At 42.1% G+C, this 18,508-nt stretch overlaps 1 protein-coding gene across 1 annotated transcript in view; it reads left to right on the forward strand.

The window, feature by feature from the left end:
• Positions 1-18,508, forward strand: part of mapkapk5 (MAPK activated protein kinase 5) — an 80,096-nt gene that overhangs the window by 24,468 nt on the left and 37,120 nt on the right. Inside the window, exons 3-6 of the mRNA XM_080208151.1 lie at positions 7,330-7,405; positions 10,126-10,223; positions 10,802-10,910; positions 14,546-14,635. Coding sequence (XP_080064277.1) covers positions 7,330-7,405; positions 10,126-10,223; positions 10,802-10,910; positions 14,546-14,635 — 373 coding nt within the window. The remainder of the gene's footprint in view (positions 1-7,329; positions 7,406-10,125; positions 10,224-10,801; positions 10,911-14,545; positions 14,636-18,508) is intronic.

An 18,508-nucleotide genomic window follows, 5' to 3' on the forward strand; every position in this document is an offset into this window, starting at 1 on the left:
CTAACTAAGTGTGGAATTCCAATAGGATTGAAAACAGTAAGCAATTAATGGTTGGATGAATTCAAGCTTGCATTTTAAAAGACTGAATTTTAGAAGGGAAAACAGTAAGCTATGAGAAAAGAATAGAACAATAAACAATAGGATGAGTCTAGTTTCCAGGGGTTGGTGCTGATTTCGTTCCCAAGTCTTATTTCATTTGTAAGCCAACTTTGAAAACTGGTTTTGTGGCAACTGTACCTTGAACGTAGCTTTAACTCACTGAATGCTACATTTCATTTGCACTTTGCAGAGCCATGTCCTATTTCAATTACTTACAGCAAGGAATGTGAATAACATTAACTATTAATTGATGTTCACCACCACCTTAAGGGCAATTAGGGATAGGCAATAAATGCTAACCAAACCAATGACACCCATATCCCCATGAATGAATTAAAAAATGCCATGTGAATGAATCACGGAACAAATTATTTGCTGATTACCTTAGTAATGAGTAGCACAGTTTATTAGAATGATCACTCCAGTAATTAGTTTTAAGATGTTTACAATTTTGCTTTATAAGTTAAAATTTCAGCCTTTTCCCTTGTGTCTCATCACCTAGAAAAGGATTATTTTGGGTTAGTTTGTAGAATTCCAATTTTTGCGAGGTTGATTGACCTCCCAAGTCCTAATTCATAACATTGCTTGCCTTAGTAAACGGAGATTTATAATCTTCTACCAAATATTCTGAGCCATGCAATAGCCAGCTTGAATCTTTTGAGCTGAAATTAAGTCAGTGTGATGGGCACATCACAGGGCATGAACTGTGCTAGTCAATTAGTGACGCATCAGTATTAGTTGCGTTGTAGTGGAGAGGCACTAAAAAGGGAAGAATTGCCAATGCTATAATAACCTCGCTCCTAGCAGCCAGTCATAAGGAGGAGTTGACAGAAGCTTGGGAATAATGCAGTTGTTTACCTTTGTTTAAAATTGGCTACAGGGTTGAAGGCAATAAATACTTGGAAGGACCCAAAAGCAATTTCTGGGATTTTCTATCGTAAAACTGTAGGCTATTGCAAAATGGCAGATTGCCTAGGAGCAGTTTTTCCTTCAATATAAAGAAGTGCGTACAGAACCAAAGAATCCCCACAATGCAGAAGGAGGCCATTTGGTCCATTGGATCTGCACCAACTCTCCAAAAAAGCATCTTATCACCATCTTCTCTTGTGGAGCCATTGGTTTATGTTGACAAAAGCTCATGTTTTACTATTTGGCAGTGGAGCACTACAATATTCTAGACACAGTTTCAGCCATTGAAGATTCAAGCTAGCAGCAACCTCACTCCAAAACAGTAACCCAGATATTTCTCTTTCAGTTTGAGGGTGGAGAAGGGGAAATCTATTAGATAGAGAGAGTCAAAGGGTGAGGTTTTTATATATAGATAAAATAATAAACTTATACGTTTAGTGATACTAAATTGAGATATTTTAAGTATTCGAGCAATTACTGCTCTCTGCTTTTAACTTTTCGGATGAGTCCTAAATCTAGTCACCCAATTTGGAGGAGGCAATTTGACGTTCTATTCTAACGTTTATGACATAGCTTCGTATGGAGTAAAGCTGCTCAATGTCTATCAGTTTTTTAAAGTAGGAACAGTGTTCAATTTATTATTGTCACATGAATTAGTGTACAATGAAAAGTATTATTTCTTATGCACAATGCAGACAAAGCATACCATTCATAGAGAAGGAAAGGAGGATATTTTGGCCTTGGAGGGAGTGCAGAGGAGGTTACATAAGAACATAAGAAATAGGAGCAGGAGTAGGCCATCTAGCCCTTTGAGCCTGCCCCGCCATTCAATAAGATCATGGCTGATCTGAAGTGGCTCAGTTCCGCTTTTCCCCCCATAACCCTTAATTCCCTTGCCTACCAAAAACCTATCTTACCCGTGTCTTAAATATATCTAGCGAGGTAGCCTCCACCACTTCAATGGGCAGAGAATTCCAGAGATTCACCACCATTTGAGTGAAGAAGTTCCTCCTCAACTCCGTTCTAAACTGCCTACCCCTTATCTCGAGGCTGTGCCCTCTAGTCCTGCCGTCCTTTCTGAGCGGGAAGAATCTCTCTACCTCTACCCTATCCATCCCCTTCATTATCTTATACGTCTCTATAAGATCCCCCCTCATCCTTCTAAACTCCAACGAGTACAGACCCAGTCTATTCGGCCTCTCTTCATAGTCCAACCCGCTCATCTCCGGTATCAACCTAGTGAACCTTCTCTGCACCCCCTCCAAGGCCAAAATATCCTTGTGCAAGTGTGGCGACCAAAACTGCGCACAGTACTCCAGCTGCGGCCTCACCAGTGCCCTGTACAGTTGCAGCAAGACCTCCCTGCTTTTATATTCTATCCCCCTCGCTATAAAGGCCAGCATCCCATTTGCCGCCTTGGTCACCTGCTGCACCTGCACACTGGGTTTTTGCAACTCATGCACAAGGACCCCCAGGTCCCTCTGCACTGTAGCATGCTGCAGCTTTCGCCCTTTAAATAGTAATCCCTCCTACTATTATTCCTGCCAAAGTGGATAACCTCACACTTGCTAACATTGTACTCCATCTGCCAGGTCCTCGCCCATTCGCTCAGCCTATCCAGATCCCTCTGCAGACTTTCCACACCCTCTGCACAATTTGCTTTTCCACTTATCTTCGTGTCATCAGCAAATTTCAACCCCCTACACTCAGCCCCCTCCTCCAGATCATCTATATAAATGGTAAATAGTTGAGGCCCCAGCACCGATCCCTGTGGCACTCCACTAGTCACCAACCGCCAATCAGAATAGCTAGGCTGATACTGGAGATGAGGGGGTTGGACTATGAAGAGAGACTAAATAGACTGGGTCTGTACTCATTGGAGTTTAGAAGGATGAGGGGGGATCTTATTGAGACGTATAAGATAATGAAAGGGATGGATAGGGTAGAGGTAGAGAGATTCTTCCCGCTTAGAAAGGATAGCAGGACTAGAGGGCACAGCCTCAAGATAAGGGGGGTGCAGTTTAGATTGGAATTGAGGAGGAACTTCTTCACTCAAAGGGTGGTGAATCTCTGGAATTCTCTGCCATTTGAAGTGGTGGAGGCTACCTCGCTAAATATATTTAAGTCACGGTTAGATAGGTTTTTGACAGACAAGGGAATTAAGGGTTATGGGGAAAGAGCGGGAAAGTGGAACTGATCCACTTCAGATCAGCCATGATCTTATTGAATGGCAGGGCAGGCTCGAAGGGCTAGTTGGCCTACTCCTGCTCCTATTTCTTATATTCTTATGTTCTTAGTGTTACAGTCATAGCTAGGATGTAGAGAAAAATCAACTTAATGTGAGGTAGGTCCATTCAAAAGTCCAATGGCAGCAGGGAAGAAGCTGTTCTTGAGTCGGTTGGTACATGATCTCAGACTTCTGTATCTTTTTCCCAATGGAAGAAGATAGAAGAGAATATGTCTGGAGTGTTTGGGGTCCTTGATTATGCTGGCTGCTTTTCTGAGGCGGCAGGACGTATAGACTGAATCGATGGATGGGAGGCTGGTTTGAGTGATGAATGGGTTTTCGTTCATGACCCTTTGTAGTTTCTTGCAGTCTTGGACAGAGCAGGAGTCATGTCAAGCTGTGTTGCAACCAGAAAATATGCTTTCTATGGTGCATCTGTAAAAGTTGGTGAGAGTCATAGCTGACGTGCCGAATTTCCTTAGTCTTTGGAGAAAATAGAGGTGTTGTTGGGCTTTCTTAATTATAGTGTCGGCATGGGGGGACCAGGACAAGTTGTTGGTCACCTGGACACCTAAAAACTTGAAGCTCCCGACCATTTCTACTTCGTCGCTTTTCATATAGACAGGGGCAGGCACTCCACTGTGCTTCCTGAAGCCGATGGCTATCTCCTTCATTTTGTTGACATTGAGGGAGAAATTATTGTTGGCCCACCAGTTCACCAGATTCTCTATCTCATTCCTGTACTCTGTCCCGTCATTGTTTGAGATCTGATCCACTACGGTGGTGTCATCTGCAAATTTGAAAATGGAGTTGGAGGGGAATTTGGCCACACAGTCATATGTGGATTCGGAGTATAGTAAGTGGTTTAGGACGCAGCCTTGTGGGGCACCGGGATTGAGGGTGGTCGTGGAGGAGGTGTTGTTGCCTATCCTTACTGATTGTGGTCTGCGGGTTAGGAAATTCGGGACCCAGTTGCAGAGGGAGGAGCTGAGCCCCAGGCCATGGAGTTTGGAGATGAGTTTCATAGGAATAGTGATTTTGAAGGCTGAGGAGTCTGACTTGGGTGTTTTTGTTATCTAAGTGTTCCAGGTTGAGTGCAGGGCCAGGGAAATGGCATCTGCTGTGGACCTGTTGCAGCAGTAGTCGAACTATAGTGGATCCAGGCATTCTGGGAGGCTGGAATTGATTTGCGCCTTGACACCCCTTTCGAAGCACTTCATAATGTTGGATGTCACAGTCACCGGATGACAGTCATTAAGGCTCGCTGCTTGGATTTTCTTTGGTACTGGAATGGTGATGGTCATCTTCTTGAAGTAGATAGGGACCTCAGATTGTTAAAAAGAGAAGTTGAAGATGTCTCTGAATACTCCCATCAGCTGTTCCATGCAGAATCTGAGTGCTCATCCAGTTAACCCATCCGAGCCAGTCACTTTCCATGGGTTGACCTTCATGAAGGCTGCTCTGACGCCTGCAGTGATGACCTCGGTTACAAGTTCACCTGAGGCTTCTGGGTGGAAGACGTGCTCTCGCTGATCTGTTGCTGAAAACGGGCATAGAATGCATTGAGCATGTCAGGGAGGAGTGCGTTGGTGCTGGCGACTTTATATGTCTTCATCTTGTGGCCTGTTATGTCTTGCAGACCTTGCCATTGTTGAAAGGGGTCCTTGTGACTAGCCTGGGTCTCTAGCTTGGTCTAGTACTGTCATTTGGCATCTTTGGATCTCCTTGGTTCACATCTGGCTGTCTTGTATAGGTCAGGGTCGCCTGACTTGAACGCCTCAGACTTAGACTCCTGTAAGCAGTGGATACCCCTGTTCATCCATGAGTGAATCCATTTCTGGCTAGGAAACAAGCAGATTTGCTTCCTTGGTACACAGTCTTCTACACACTAAGTCAGTTACTGTAGTGATATACTCGTTCAGGCTGGTCAGAGTTTTTAACTCTGACCGGTCTACTGACTCTAAGCGGTCCCATAGAAGATCATCTGATTCCTCAGATCAACATTGCACAATCCTGCAGTGGCACATCTAAGTAGGGTCTTCAATTTGTTCTGTATTTTGGGCTTCTTTGTGCTGCAGACATGTTCTGTTTTATCATATTTGTATTCAGACTGTTCCATTTCACTTAGGATCCATTGCAGTTGGAGGGGTACAGGAGAGACTAAATTTCAGTGTTCCAGTTAAACCACCTAAGGGGATCTATATAATTTCCCTCCCTTCAATGCATCATGGCTGAAAGGTCTTGGACCTTCTCCATTGCGCCCCTGCGGCAGTTGCCCCAAGCTTTAGTGAATCCCTCGGCACGTAGTTCTAAGCTTTGGAATATGCCAGTCTGCAACGCTGAGTTGGGGCAAACTCTTTTCAATGGAAGACAAACTAGTTTTGAGTAGACCAAAGAGGATTTTTCATTGAGTTGATGACCCTCCAGCAATAGCTGATGTTTGCCTCAGTGTGAATTCCTGTGAACAGCCAGGTGGAATGTTGAAGCTTTACTGCCCTTACTATCAATTATCGCTCTTGTGTTAAAATAGTGCTTTAGGATGAACAGCAATAGTCACTTTATAGTGCCTTTAAAACAACAAACAACGGTGCTACGTAAAAGTATGATGTGCCAAAAAACCTGTCACTGAACCAAAAGAGTTACTAGGAGTATTGTCCAAAATGTTTGGTCAAAGCAATAGAAGACCTATAATGTGAGAAAATTTGCAGCTTTTTATTAAAATTTTGTCACTAAATTTTTGTTTTGAAAAACATATCGAGAATTAACTGACCACAAAATCAGGGTTGCCGTCTGAGCACTGTTAACAAAGCTAAGAGTTTTTCTATTCTTTCATGGGATGTGGATGTCACTGACAAAGCCCAGCATTCGGGATCCTTCTGTAATTGCTCTTGAACTGGCTTGCTTAACCATTCCAAAGGGCAATTAAGAGTCAACCACATTACCGTGTGTATGGAGCCCAAACCAGGTAAATTGGCATGTTTCCTTCACAAGGACATTAATGAACCAGATGGGTTTTTACAAAGTTGTTAGTTTCAGAGTCACTATTAATGAGACTAGCATTCAGTTTCAGATATTGTTAATTTGAATTCAGATTCAACCAGCTGCTGTGGTTGGATTTGAACCTATTTCTCTTGAGAATTAACCTTGGCCGTTGCCACTATGCTGTCATCTCCCCTAAAGAAAATATAACCTCAGGCCTCAAGTAACTTTTCTATGTTGTTCTTGTTGAAACCAAATGTGAGAAAAAGAATGTATTGTTTGCCTAGCCAGCACTTACAATGTTACCTGTGTTGAAACCTCAGATGAGGGGAACATGTCACCATGTCATTGGAAGTAAATACATGCAGAGCAGTTGAATATTTCCCTCCAGTTATTCCGATACAAGGACAGAATGTAGTACTTGATTGGGATTATTATTCTAGTCAAAAGGAAAATGTGTCAAAACTAATTCTTTGCCTTTTTATTGATGCTGTTCATATTGTTGCCCTGAGCTGCATCTTTCCTGTCTTACTTGCTCTTTATCTCCATCCCCAACCTCCCACTACATCACAAAAGTTTTCAGATTGAAAGCCATTGCAATCTCTTCTTTACCAGGAACTCAAAAATTATGGAATTCCTAACCTCATCTTTCTTCTGCAATCTACAGGCTTTCAAAAATCTAATTATTACGTACTGTTTGGCCTTTTTTTTAGTGGTTTTCTGTATTGTATTGGTTGATGTGCTAGCTTTCAAATGAGACATCAAGCTGATGCTCTGCTCATTTGTTCTGCCAATCCCATACGTTGTTGACACCAACTGGTTTATGCACAGAAGATTTGCCATAGACTTGTTCTCTGGATTAAGTGATAGTTTACGAGATGAGGCAATTCGAGTGTTGTTATTATTAATTAAAGACTGAGTTTATTTTTCAGCCCTTTTTTGGAAAATACTTTGGGGAACTGCTTTGAAATTGAATTGGCAGGTGATTACATATCTTGAAATAACATTCTTATTTATAGAACCTGCAAGGAAGTGTATGAACCTAACAAGGAAAAGTGTAATGGAGTGGTCTGTCTTTACTTTGTCACTTATATTCACTACTTGATTTGTTTTAGGGTATGCATGAAAAAATCATCAGGAGAACGATTTGCACTGAAGATTCTCCTCGATCGCCCAAAAGCAAGAAATGAGGTAAGAATGTGATGTTTTAAAAATGTATTTAATAATATAAATTGTAATTTGCAGTGCATGAGTGTAAAAGTGGAGCGGAGACTTGATACTTTCCACAGTGGATATGGCAAACCGTTGGCCACCGCTATCAATGGGCTTTTGTGTGGCTCACCTGCCCAGCTGTCAGGGATCCCATTATGAGGGGTTTGGCAGGACTGGAAGGTCCCATTAGTGGGAGAGGCTGTAAATCTAACCTTAAATTTTAAGCCAAAAAGCAGAGGGGGGGTCAACTTTTACACATTTTCAAGGGGTTGGAATCTACCCTCTCTCATTGTCTCACTTTTGCAGAGTTGTCAGGCTAGTGACAGTTCCCATCAATCCTGCTGCCAAAGTTAACGTAAAAGGAGTCAAAATATATTTTTATAATTTAATTTTTTATTTATAATAGCCTCCATGGGGCAGACATTAATTTGTGTAAGTTAAGTTAACCAAAAACAAAAGCCATGTATACAATTTTAATTCAGTTTTTTCATGGCCATTTGCTTTCACTAACACTTTTCCCTCTGACTTTGCTCACCGTTTGACTGGCTAAAGTGTCAAAACTTCAAGAGTCTAATCCATGTTTCCAGTAGGCCAATCTGGGATGCATTCTTTGTCAGTGTTTGATCATAAGCCTGTTATTAAGTTCTGCTGGGAGACGGTGTGAAATCTTGGTCTTCTGTTGAAATGTAAAATAGTTTTCCTCCTTAAACTGGTACACCATCTACGGCTGGCTTTGAAATCTGCAATGCCTAGTTTTCTCACTTGTTTCAGGACAAGGACTTGCATAAATCCGTGAGAAACTGAGGTTGATCCGGCAATTTCCAGTAATGTGTTTTGTAACTCAATTTTCCAACTGTGGCCACATGCTAGGCTTTCCTCGACACATAGTTTTGACAAATGCCAAAGAATATCTATTGAGTGCTTCCTCCAATCATTCTTCCCTGATATCTTTGATTCTGCACAATTGTTTGCTTGTTCTGCAATCTCAATGACTTTTAAGTTGCAACTGGGCTGAGTATCTGCCATTTCTTCTTGATATCATATTGCCATGTTAGAAGGCAGGATTGGGAAACATAGCACAAATTCATAAGGTAGCAGCATATGTTGATGTGCAAATTAGCTGCCTTTGATTGTGTGTTATTCTATGATTTTCCCAATGAGTAGGTTTGCACCAGGCGCTTTGGAGAGTGGTGATAAAAAGAGAGCTTGGATTGTTTTGGCCAAAAGTTGGAGACTGACTTGCACGTGAGATGTTAATTGAAGTATAAAATTATTCGGAAGAGTAACAGACTGGACATATTGTGGAACCAGTCAACACAATATGCAAAACACATTGTGAAATTTTACAGTTTGCTACCCACCAGATCAGTGGAAGATCCCTTTCTTAATGCACAGCAAAATGATTCTCTCCCACCTTTCTCTAGTGATTCATTTTAACAAGATTCCTAGTTTTTTGGCTCCACACTTTTAATTTGTGGGCACCAGGATGCGATGAGCCATAGAAGCTGATGTGCAAATCACAGCCTGACTTTGTAGTTGTTCTTCTTGTGGTTTTAAAATCTGCGATTCTCAGCATGTTTAAATTTAGATGGCTTAATGGAATGTTTGACTTTGTTAGTGGAAATAAGTATCAGACCAAGTACTGAAGTACATCTTTATTCCCTGCCTCCACAAGGGAGATCAAGTTATCTCTAAAATGGTTCTGTTTTCTCCTCACTTGGATTTATGTCTGCCTCATTAAGGCTGCAGGGCTGATACAAATGTTCACATATTCACTGTGTTGCCTTAATGAGGCAACATAGTGAGGATGATCATTAGCAGATTAGAAGCCAGTCTGTCCTCAATTAATGCTGAGTACATCTTTTTTCTTGCACTCGATTGCTCTCACGAAGTATATAATCACGGACAATACTTCTAAAAATGGTATTGCTTTGTCTATCAGCATTAAAGGCCAATGTACACCTATTTATCCCCCTTTCCCAGGCAACGAAAAGCAAAGTAGAAGGAAGTTCCCAGTGGAGTGCAAATCCTTCCTGTCTTTGAAAATTCCAGTATAATTTCCTGTTTGAATAATAGAAAACTAATTTAACCAGTGTCATTGAGTAGAATAAGAAGGATGCAATTTCCTTTAAGAACTGCCCCATCCAAGGACAACAAACTATGCAGGGACCATTTTAGACCTTTCAGCAGCAGCTTACTTCCCAAGGCTCATGATAAAAGTCTCCAAATAGCTGAAAACCAGAAACACTTCAAAGTGAAAGTGGACAAAGTAAACAATTAATTTATTTGTTTTCACATTTAAGTTGTTTTGATCAGTTAGGAATATCGGTCAATATGTAAGAAATGAAGTTGAAATAAGACAGAAAATATTGTAATTACACAGCAAATCATCCATATGTGAGAGAAGGAAATTCAGTCAGGAATTCTTAGTCAGCACTGCGATGCTGCTAGATCTGTTGAGTGTCACCAGCATTTTCTCTCTTCATTTCAGATTCCCAACACTTAAAGTTTTAAAAATAAATCTTTAATGAAGTATTTAGTTTGGGCAGTAATGGTACAAATTGCTTTGCATTGTGACTTTAGGTAAGATACTGCAGCATAAAGGGGAGAAAAACTGCACAGATGTCTTTACATATGTAATGAATGATGTGATACTTTTATATTTCTGCTGCAAGTTATTTCTGTGTCATTATTTCCAGGTTCGACACCACCTGATGTGCGTGGGCCACAATAACATTGTTCAGATTATTGAAGTTTATGCTAACAGCGTTCAGTTCCCCCATGAATCTAGTCCAAGGTATGTCTCAGTCGCAATAACAAATCGGAGGGTGAAATAAACAGTCACATGGTTCATTTTGTGCAGGAGTTGTGGCTATTTTAAGAACTGAAGTATGTGGCATTGTGAATTAGGAAACACGTTAAGCGAAATTGTTGATATGGACATTAGTTCAAAACCATTTCTGGCTGATTGGATATATACTTCCTCTCTCCCAACCACAAAAATCCTCCTTGAGATGTAATTTGGGCAGCCCCAACATGGTTCTAAGTGGTATCCATAATTCCTAGCAAATTAGATATAAATACATAGTCTTACTGAATGATATGGTATCTCCACATTGTTTAGTTACAGATTTTCTCATTTTTCATGCTGCACAAAATGGAAGATTGTTCAGCTTTTGCAGTTTCTTATGCATTTTTTTCTCTTTCTGGTGTTTCCTCAATTACATATACATTTCCTGTTTCTTCCTGTTTTTCTTGATTTCTCATTTTCTTTCCTCACTTCCCTCATTTTCTTTCCTCACTTTCTTCCTTTCCCATATCCTTTTTTTTTGTTTTATTATTTAAATCCTAAATTCTCTATTTCATAATCCATAGACCTCGGCTGCTAATTGTGATGGAGATGATGGAAGGTGGAGAGCTATTTCACAGAATCAGCCAACATAAGCACTTTACAGAGAAAATGGCAAGCCAAGTTACTAAACAGGTGATGATGCTTTATTCTTATGGATAGAGGTGCCATAAAGCAGCCTAGTGGTAGAAAATCGAGTTTCCTAAAATGACCACAGGCCCAGGAGATGACTGCTTTGCCTAATTAGAGAGCATGGGGGATTGAGAGAGAGAGAGAAACTTACTTGTTTTTTTTTCCAAAGCATTGGGTTCTGGTTCTTATCTTTGACAAATAGCAGAGCTGAGATGTGGATATTAACAGGGGTAGGTTATGTAGGCAGGTGAGGTCTAGGTTTCTCCAAGCATGCATCATTTGCTAATTTGCAAACTCAAGGAATATGACTGAAGTGAGCATTGTCCTTTGCCTGATTACTGCACTTGCATATGTTTGCAGCATAGAAATTTTATGCTCCATACAGGCCGCCTTACTTCATCTCACCCTATCAACATAGTTTTTAGGGAGACTGTCAAGTGAAATTGTCCAAATTTCTGTTTGTATTTCTTTTGAACATATTAGGAGGTGCACAAGCAAATTTGTGCTCTAGTTTTTCTCTTAAATTCTGCCTACAGTGTCATGATACTCCTAATGATTGTGAGGCTCTTAAGTGTGGTGGAGTTGATGTAGTGCAGGTTCAGTATGTATAATGTGCTGTTGCATCATTCAGACTCTGTCGGGTCTAAACACTTCACATGCAGTGACTAATATGTAAATAGCAGTCATTTGTACAAGGCCTCACAAACACCAGTGAGATGAATGACCATTTAACACAACTTTGGCAAGGGTTGAGTGGTGAACCTGTTGCTAAGGCACAGGCCAAGAACTCTCCTCTTTCAGTAGTGCAGTGGGTTATTTTACATTCACCTCACCAGTGATACAAGTAGATGAGAACTTAGTTTAACATTTCATCCAAAGGACAAAAATACAGTGATGCACTGAAATGTTAGAAATGCTATCTTCTCAGCCAATTTTTAACTTGGCTTATGAAAGTAGAATTAATTATGTTAAAATGCTACATCTAAAATATTGCTTAATGCTCAATTTTAAATGATTTTTTTTTCTGTTTCCATGTTGAATAAAAGTTTCAAGCTTAACATAAATTCTGAAATATTTATAGGTCCCTAGAATATAGAATCAGTCCTACAGTGCACTTGGGCCTTGGTCTTGAATGTTATGTGCCAAGTGCTCATCCAGCTAAATTACCTTTTTAAAGGTAATTTAAAGTATTTAAAGCTTTTAAAGTATGCGAGGCAATTAGCTGGATAAAAAGAAGTTTTCTTCTCATTCCCCTAAACCTTCTGCCAGGGGAACTAAGGGGAACAGCTGCTCATTATTCACTCTATCCATACCCCTCATAATCTTGTACCCATCAGTCAGGTTGCCCCTCAGTCTTTTCCCTCCAATGAAAACATCCAAAGCCTATCCAATCTCTCCTTGAAACTTAAATGTTCCATCCCAAGTAGCATCCTGGTGAATCTCCTTGGCACACCCTCCAGTGCAATCACATCCTTCCTACAATGTGGCGACTGGATTGCACACAGTACTTCTGCTATGGCCTCAAAGTACTATACAACTCCAATGTGACTTCCATGCTTTTGTAATCTATGCCTCAGTTGACAAGGGCAAGTGTCTCATATGCCTTCATCACCACCCTGCTAACGTGCCTTTCTGCCTTCAGAGGTGTATGGGCAACTCAAAACCTACTAGTGTCGTGCCATTTATTCTCTCTCTCTCTCTCTCTCTCTCACACACACACTCTCTCACACACACACACCACCAACCTCCCACCCCATCCCTGTGGTACACCATTGGACACTGGCTTCCAGTCACTAAAGCAGCCCTCTTGTCATCACCCTCTGTCTCCTACAACTAATGGTGTGGGTATGCCGGCGTTGGACTGGCGTAAACACAGTAAAAAGTCTGACAACACCACGTTTTAGTCCAACCTATTTATTTGATAATAGACTCAAGCTTTCAGGGTTAGCCCCTTCATCAGGTGAATGGAGAGTTCTGGCCTCAGACTGAGCATATAAAGCACAGACAGTTTAGAGGTTACTGATTAGAATGCGAATCCTTACACCTAACCTGCTGTTCAAGACCTGAAGTGGCTGACAATGTGAGTGGAAGGAGCACTGATCACAGGTTAAAGAGATGTGTATTGTCTCCAGACAGTACAGTAAGTGAGGTTTTGCAAACCCAGGCAAGTCACGGGGGTTACAGATAGTGCGACATGAACCCAAGATCTCTGTTGAGACCGTCCTCATGTGTGTGGAACTTGGCTATCAGTCTCTGTTCAGTGACTCTGCGCTGTCGTGTGTCGTGAAGGCCGCCTTGGAGAATGCTTACCCGAAGGTCAGAGGCGGAATGCCCGTGACCACTGAAGTGTTCGGCAGCAGGAAGGGAACAGTCTTGCCTGGTGATTGTTGAGCGATGTTCATTCATCCGTTGTCGACTTGCCTGGGTTTGCAAAGCCTCACTTACTGTACTGTCTGGAGACAATACACATCTCTTTAACCTGTGATCAGTGCTCCTTCCACTCACATTGTCAGCCACTTCAGGTCTTGAACAGCAGGTTAGGTGTAAGGATTCGCATTCTAATCAGTAATCTCTAAACTGTCTGTGCTTTATATGCTCTGTCTGAGACCAGAACTCTCCATTCACCTGACGAAGGGGGTAACCCCGAAAGCTTGTGAGTCTATTATCAAATAAATAGGTTGGACTAAAACCTGGTGTTGTCAGACTTTTTACTGTGTCCTACAACTAAGCCAATTTTGGATTTGCCTTATCAAATTACCTTGTATTCCCATGTGCCCCTAAATTACATTGAGGAATCTAGTTTGAAAACAAAAACATAGGCAGTTAAGGTAGGAAATGTTTTACAGAATAAAGATTTAGTGTCACACAAACTATTAAATATAACAAGCAAAGTATATTTTGCATAAAGTTATAAAGTGTTTGTATCTGAACTCTGTTACTTTCAGTTAAGGGATCTAAATCAGAAGATTGTGGGTTCAATCCCCACACCTGGGTCTGGGCTTGTACTGTAGGCTGGTATTGCAGACACCTTTCCACTAAAGGTCATTTTCCATTCGTGGAAAAATTACTCTTGTATCCTGCCCAATTTTTTGCTGTCCAAACCAGATTTACTTGTTCGCTCCTTTTGCCAACGTTGAATAACTACTGTGTGTTTGCTGACACACATCACTGCACTTCAAAATTAATTTATTCTGTGATACACTTGGGAGACAGTTTGATATGATGAGGCATCATATAAATGCCAGTATTATTACAGTAGAAGATTTGATTCCTGTCTCAAATGGAACAGACACTCTTCACGAGCTGCATTAATCTTCTAATTTATGACTAGAATCACAATTTATTTTAAAAGAAGTTGAGCAATGTGCATTCCAACATTGATATGCAGAAGATAGTGGAGCACTTTGCTTTAATTTAGACTTGAAGGTCGCCCTTCTTTTCAATATGAAGCAAATTTAGAGTGAGGAAACTTTATTGTGATCTCACAAATATAAATCCCCAGTGCATTTGCTCCACATTGTTGAAGGCTGTGTTTTCAGTTGTTTTAACAACTAATCATATTAATCTGCTTTTTCCCATCTTGGTCATTAAATATGTACCATTATTTACGTAATACTGTGTTGCCTTTATTGGTGCAGATTGCTCTGGCTATACAGCACTGTCACTCCCTGAACATTGCCCACAGAGACCTCAAACCTGAAAACCTCCTCTTCAAGGACAACTCTTTGGTGAGTATGGGAATCAAAGGTTGACAAGCTAAATAGCAACTCCAGTTAACTAGTGACATGTTAATCTTCATGTTTTAATACTACTGAAACTATAATTATATACACAATGATTTTTTTAAGGAATGAGTGGTGTCCCTTGTAGGCCAGTAAATTGCAGGAAATAAATTGTGGATTGACTTGCAGTTCAGATTACAAATGGGACCCTTGGGTTCACTTGATTGACAGGTCAATTAACAAAGCAGAAAGAGAACGGGACCAGTATGCTCTTGGAGAGTGGGAATTGAAACGGTGATGACCAACTGTTTCCTGCCCCAACACGTGCTGTTGACGTTGGAGGGTAGCATATAGCTGGCTTTGGGCTTCTTGAAAAGAAGATTGGAAAAGTTGAATATCTGTGCAAAAAGTGCACTGTTAAAATATATGAAATACATTGTAATTTTCAGATTATTTTTGCATATGATTCAGAAATATATATTTCGATTCAAAGAATCATTTTGGAAAAGTTCTATATTTGCCCACGTTTGACCCCAGCTAGCACTTCTAAAGTATTTCATATTTCAGTCCTCATGTTGAATTTTAACCAAACTATTCATACCTTGGCATTCTAGTCAATGCTGTACTTCCAATCACCTGTCCTGTTATCAAGAGCCACATATTCCACACTCTTAATACAGGTCTCATTCGTCCATCACCCTTTTGCTTGCTGTCTCATATTGACTCCAAGACCAGCACCATGTCTTAATTCAAATTCACATTTATTCAAATACCTCTATGGCTTTGCTTCTCCCTCTTTCTATAATCTCTTCCTGTCCTAAAGCCCTGTAAGATCTTTGTTCTTCCAATTCTTTCCTGTTACACAACCCTGATGATTCCAACATTGTAAAAAGTCTGACAACACCAGGTTTAAGTCCAACCGATTTGATAGTAAACTCACTAGCTTTCGAGGGGTTTCCCTCTTCTTCAAGTGAATGGAGAGTTCTGGCCTCAGAGCATATAAAGCACAGACAGTTTACAGATTACTGATTAGAATGCGCATCTTTACACCTAACTTGCTGATCAAGTCCTAAAGTGGCCGACAATGTGAGTGGAAGGAGCACATCACAGGTTAAAGAGATGTGTATTGTCTCCAGATAGTACAGTAAGTGAGGTTTTGCAAACCCAGGCAAGTCACGGGGGTTACAGATAGTGCGACATGAACCCAAGATCCCTGTTGAGACCGTCCTCGTGTGCGGAACTTGGCTATCAGTCTCTGCTCAGCGACTCTGCGCTGTTGTGTGTCGTGAAGGCCGCCTTGGAGAACGCTTACCTGAAGGTCAGAGGCTGAATGCCCGTGACCACTGAAGTGTTCGGCAACAGGAAGGGAACAGTCTTGCCTGGTGATTGTCGAGCAATGTTCATTCATCCGTTGTCGTAGTGTCTGCATGGTCTCCCCAGTGTACCATGCTTTGGGACATCCTTGCAAGAAGATTGCGCATATCGACACAGACATCAAGTTATTACAGAGATGCAAGAAAGCAGATGAGATACAAAAAGGACTACAGATCACGAACCCGCTCAGGGCAACCTATAACACAGACTACGCTGAGAGACTTTGCCGTCGCACCTCTCTCACACTCCTCAACCACCTCATACACCAGCTTTACAGCAAACGCCGCACCCTGGAAACTAAAATGGAATACATATTCTCAACTTGTGCTCAGGATGCAGACCAACTGCGAAACTCTGCCAAGCAGATGAGACAAAGAAACTACACCACCTACATGTACACCAAGAATAGGAAACTTGAGAAACTCGGCATCGCCGCCAGCAACAACCAAGCCTCCCCCGGCACCACAGTAGAAAACAGCACTACCGCAGGGAGGTCTATTGTCAACTTGTCGGATTACACACTTCAACCAGATGAAATCAAAGTTCTCAGCCGAGGGCTCAATTTCTGCCCCACCACCAAAATGGACCCCATCAGTCTTGCAGCGGACACAGAGGAATTCATCAAGCAAATGAGGCTGCGGGAGTTTTTCCACAAACCCCAAGAGGCCTACAGCGAACACCGTGAGACAGCCGATGAACCAGAACAGCCGACAGAGAGATCCGCAGTGCAACAACCTAAGAGGAAGGAGTCCAATTGGACTCCTCTGGAAGGCCGCTGCCCTCGACTGGACTTGTATGCCCAAACCATCAGGAGGTGCGTTAACACCAGATTCATCAGCCGCACTCACAAGACAGCCCCAAACATCACCCGAACACAACGCAACGCCATCCACCCTCTCAAGACAAACCACAACATTGTCATGAAACCAGCAGACAAAGGAGGGGCCATCGTCATACTGAACAGAACGGATTACTGTAAAGAAGTGTACCGACAACTAAACAATGAGGAACACTACAGACAGTTATCCACAGATCCGACCAAAGAACACACTCGTCAACTCAACAATCTGATCAAAACCTTTGATCCGGACCTTCAGAGCACCCTTCGTGCTCTCATTCCACATACTCCCTGCATTGGAGATCTCTACTGCCTCCCAAAGATACACAAGGCAAACACACCTGGCCATCCCATCGTATCGGGCAATGGGACTCTGTGTGAAAACTTCTCCGGCTACGTCGAGGGCATCCTGAAACCCGTTGTACAAAGAACCCCCAGCTTTTGTCGCGACACTACAGGCTTCCTACAGAAACTCAGCACACATGGAGGAGTTGAACCAGGGACACTCCTCGTCACAATGGATGCCTCGGCGCTCTACACCAACATCCCCCACAACGATGGCATTGCTGCGACTGCCTCAGTACTCAATGCTGACAACTGCCAGTTTCCAGATGCAATTTTACAACTCATCCGCTTTATCCTGGACCACAATGTCTTCACCTTCAACAACCAGTTTTTCATCCAAACACACGGAACAGCCATGGGGACCAAATTTGCACCTCAATATGCCAACATCTTCATGCATAGGTTCGAACAAGACTTCTTCACTGCACAGAATCTTCAACCGATGCTATACACTAGATGCATCGATGACATTTTCTTCCTCATGGTGAACAATCACTGAAACAACTATATGATGATATCAACAAATTCCACCCCACCATCAGACTCACCATGGACTATTCCCCAGAATCAGTTGCATCCTTGGACACACGCATCTCCATCAAGGACGGTCACCTCAGCACCTCACTGTACCGCAAGCCCACAGACAATCTCACAATGCTCCACTTCTCCAGCTTCCACCCTAAACATGTTAAAGAAGCCATCCCCTATGGACAAGCCCTCCATATACACAGGATTTGCTCAGATGAGGAGGATCGTGACAGACACCTCCAGACGCTGAAAGATGCCCTCATAAGAACAGGATATGGCGCTCGACTCATAGATTGACAGTTCCGATGCGCCACAGCGAAAAAACGCACCGATCTCTTCTCCAGAGTCTTCAACATATCATTGATGAAGACGAACATCTCGCCAGGGCCATCCCCACACCCCCACTTCTTGCCTTCAGACAACCACGCAACCTCAAACAGACCATTGTTCACAGCAAACTACCCAGCCTTCAGGAGAACAGTGACCACAACACCACACAACCTTGCCACAGCAACCTCTGCAAGACATGCCGGATCATCGACATGGATACCATCATCACACGTGAGAATACCGTCCGCCAGGTACACGGTAAATACTCTTTCAACTCGGCCAACATTGTTTATCTGATACATTGCAAGAAAGGATGTCCCGAAGCATGGTACGTTGGGGAGACCATGCAGACGCTACGACAACAGATGAATGAACATCGCTCGACAATCATCAGGCAAGACTGTTCCCTTCCTGTTGCCGAACACTTCAGTGGTCACGGGCATTCAGCCTCTGACCTTCGGTTA

The sequence above is a fragment of the Carcharhinus amblyrhynchos genome, chromosome 20 (genome assembly GCF_965287045.1).
Source record: "Carcharhinus amblyrhynchos chromosome 20, sCarAmb.v2.hapA, whole genome shotgun sequence".
NCBI classification, from domain to species: domain Eukaryota; kingdom Metazoa; phylum Chordata; class Chondrichthyes; order Carcharhiniformes; family Carcharhinidae; genus Carcharhinus; species Carcharhinus amblyrhynchos.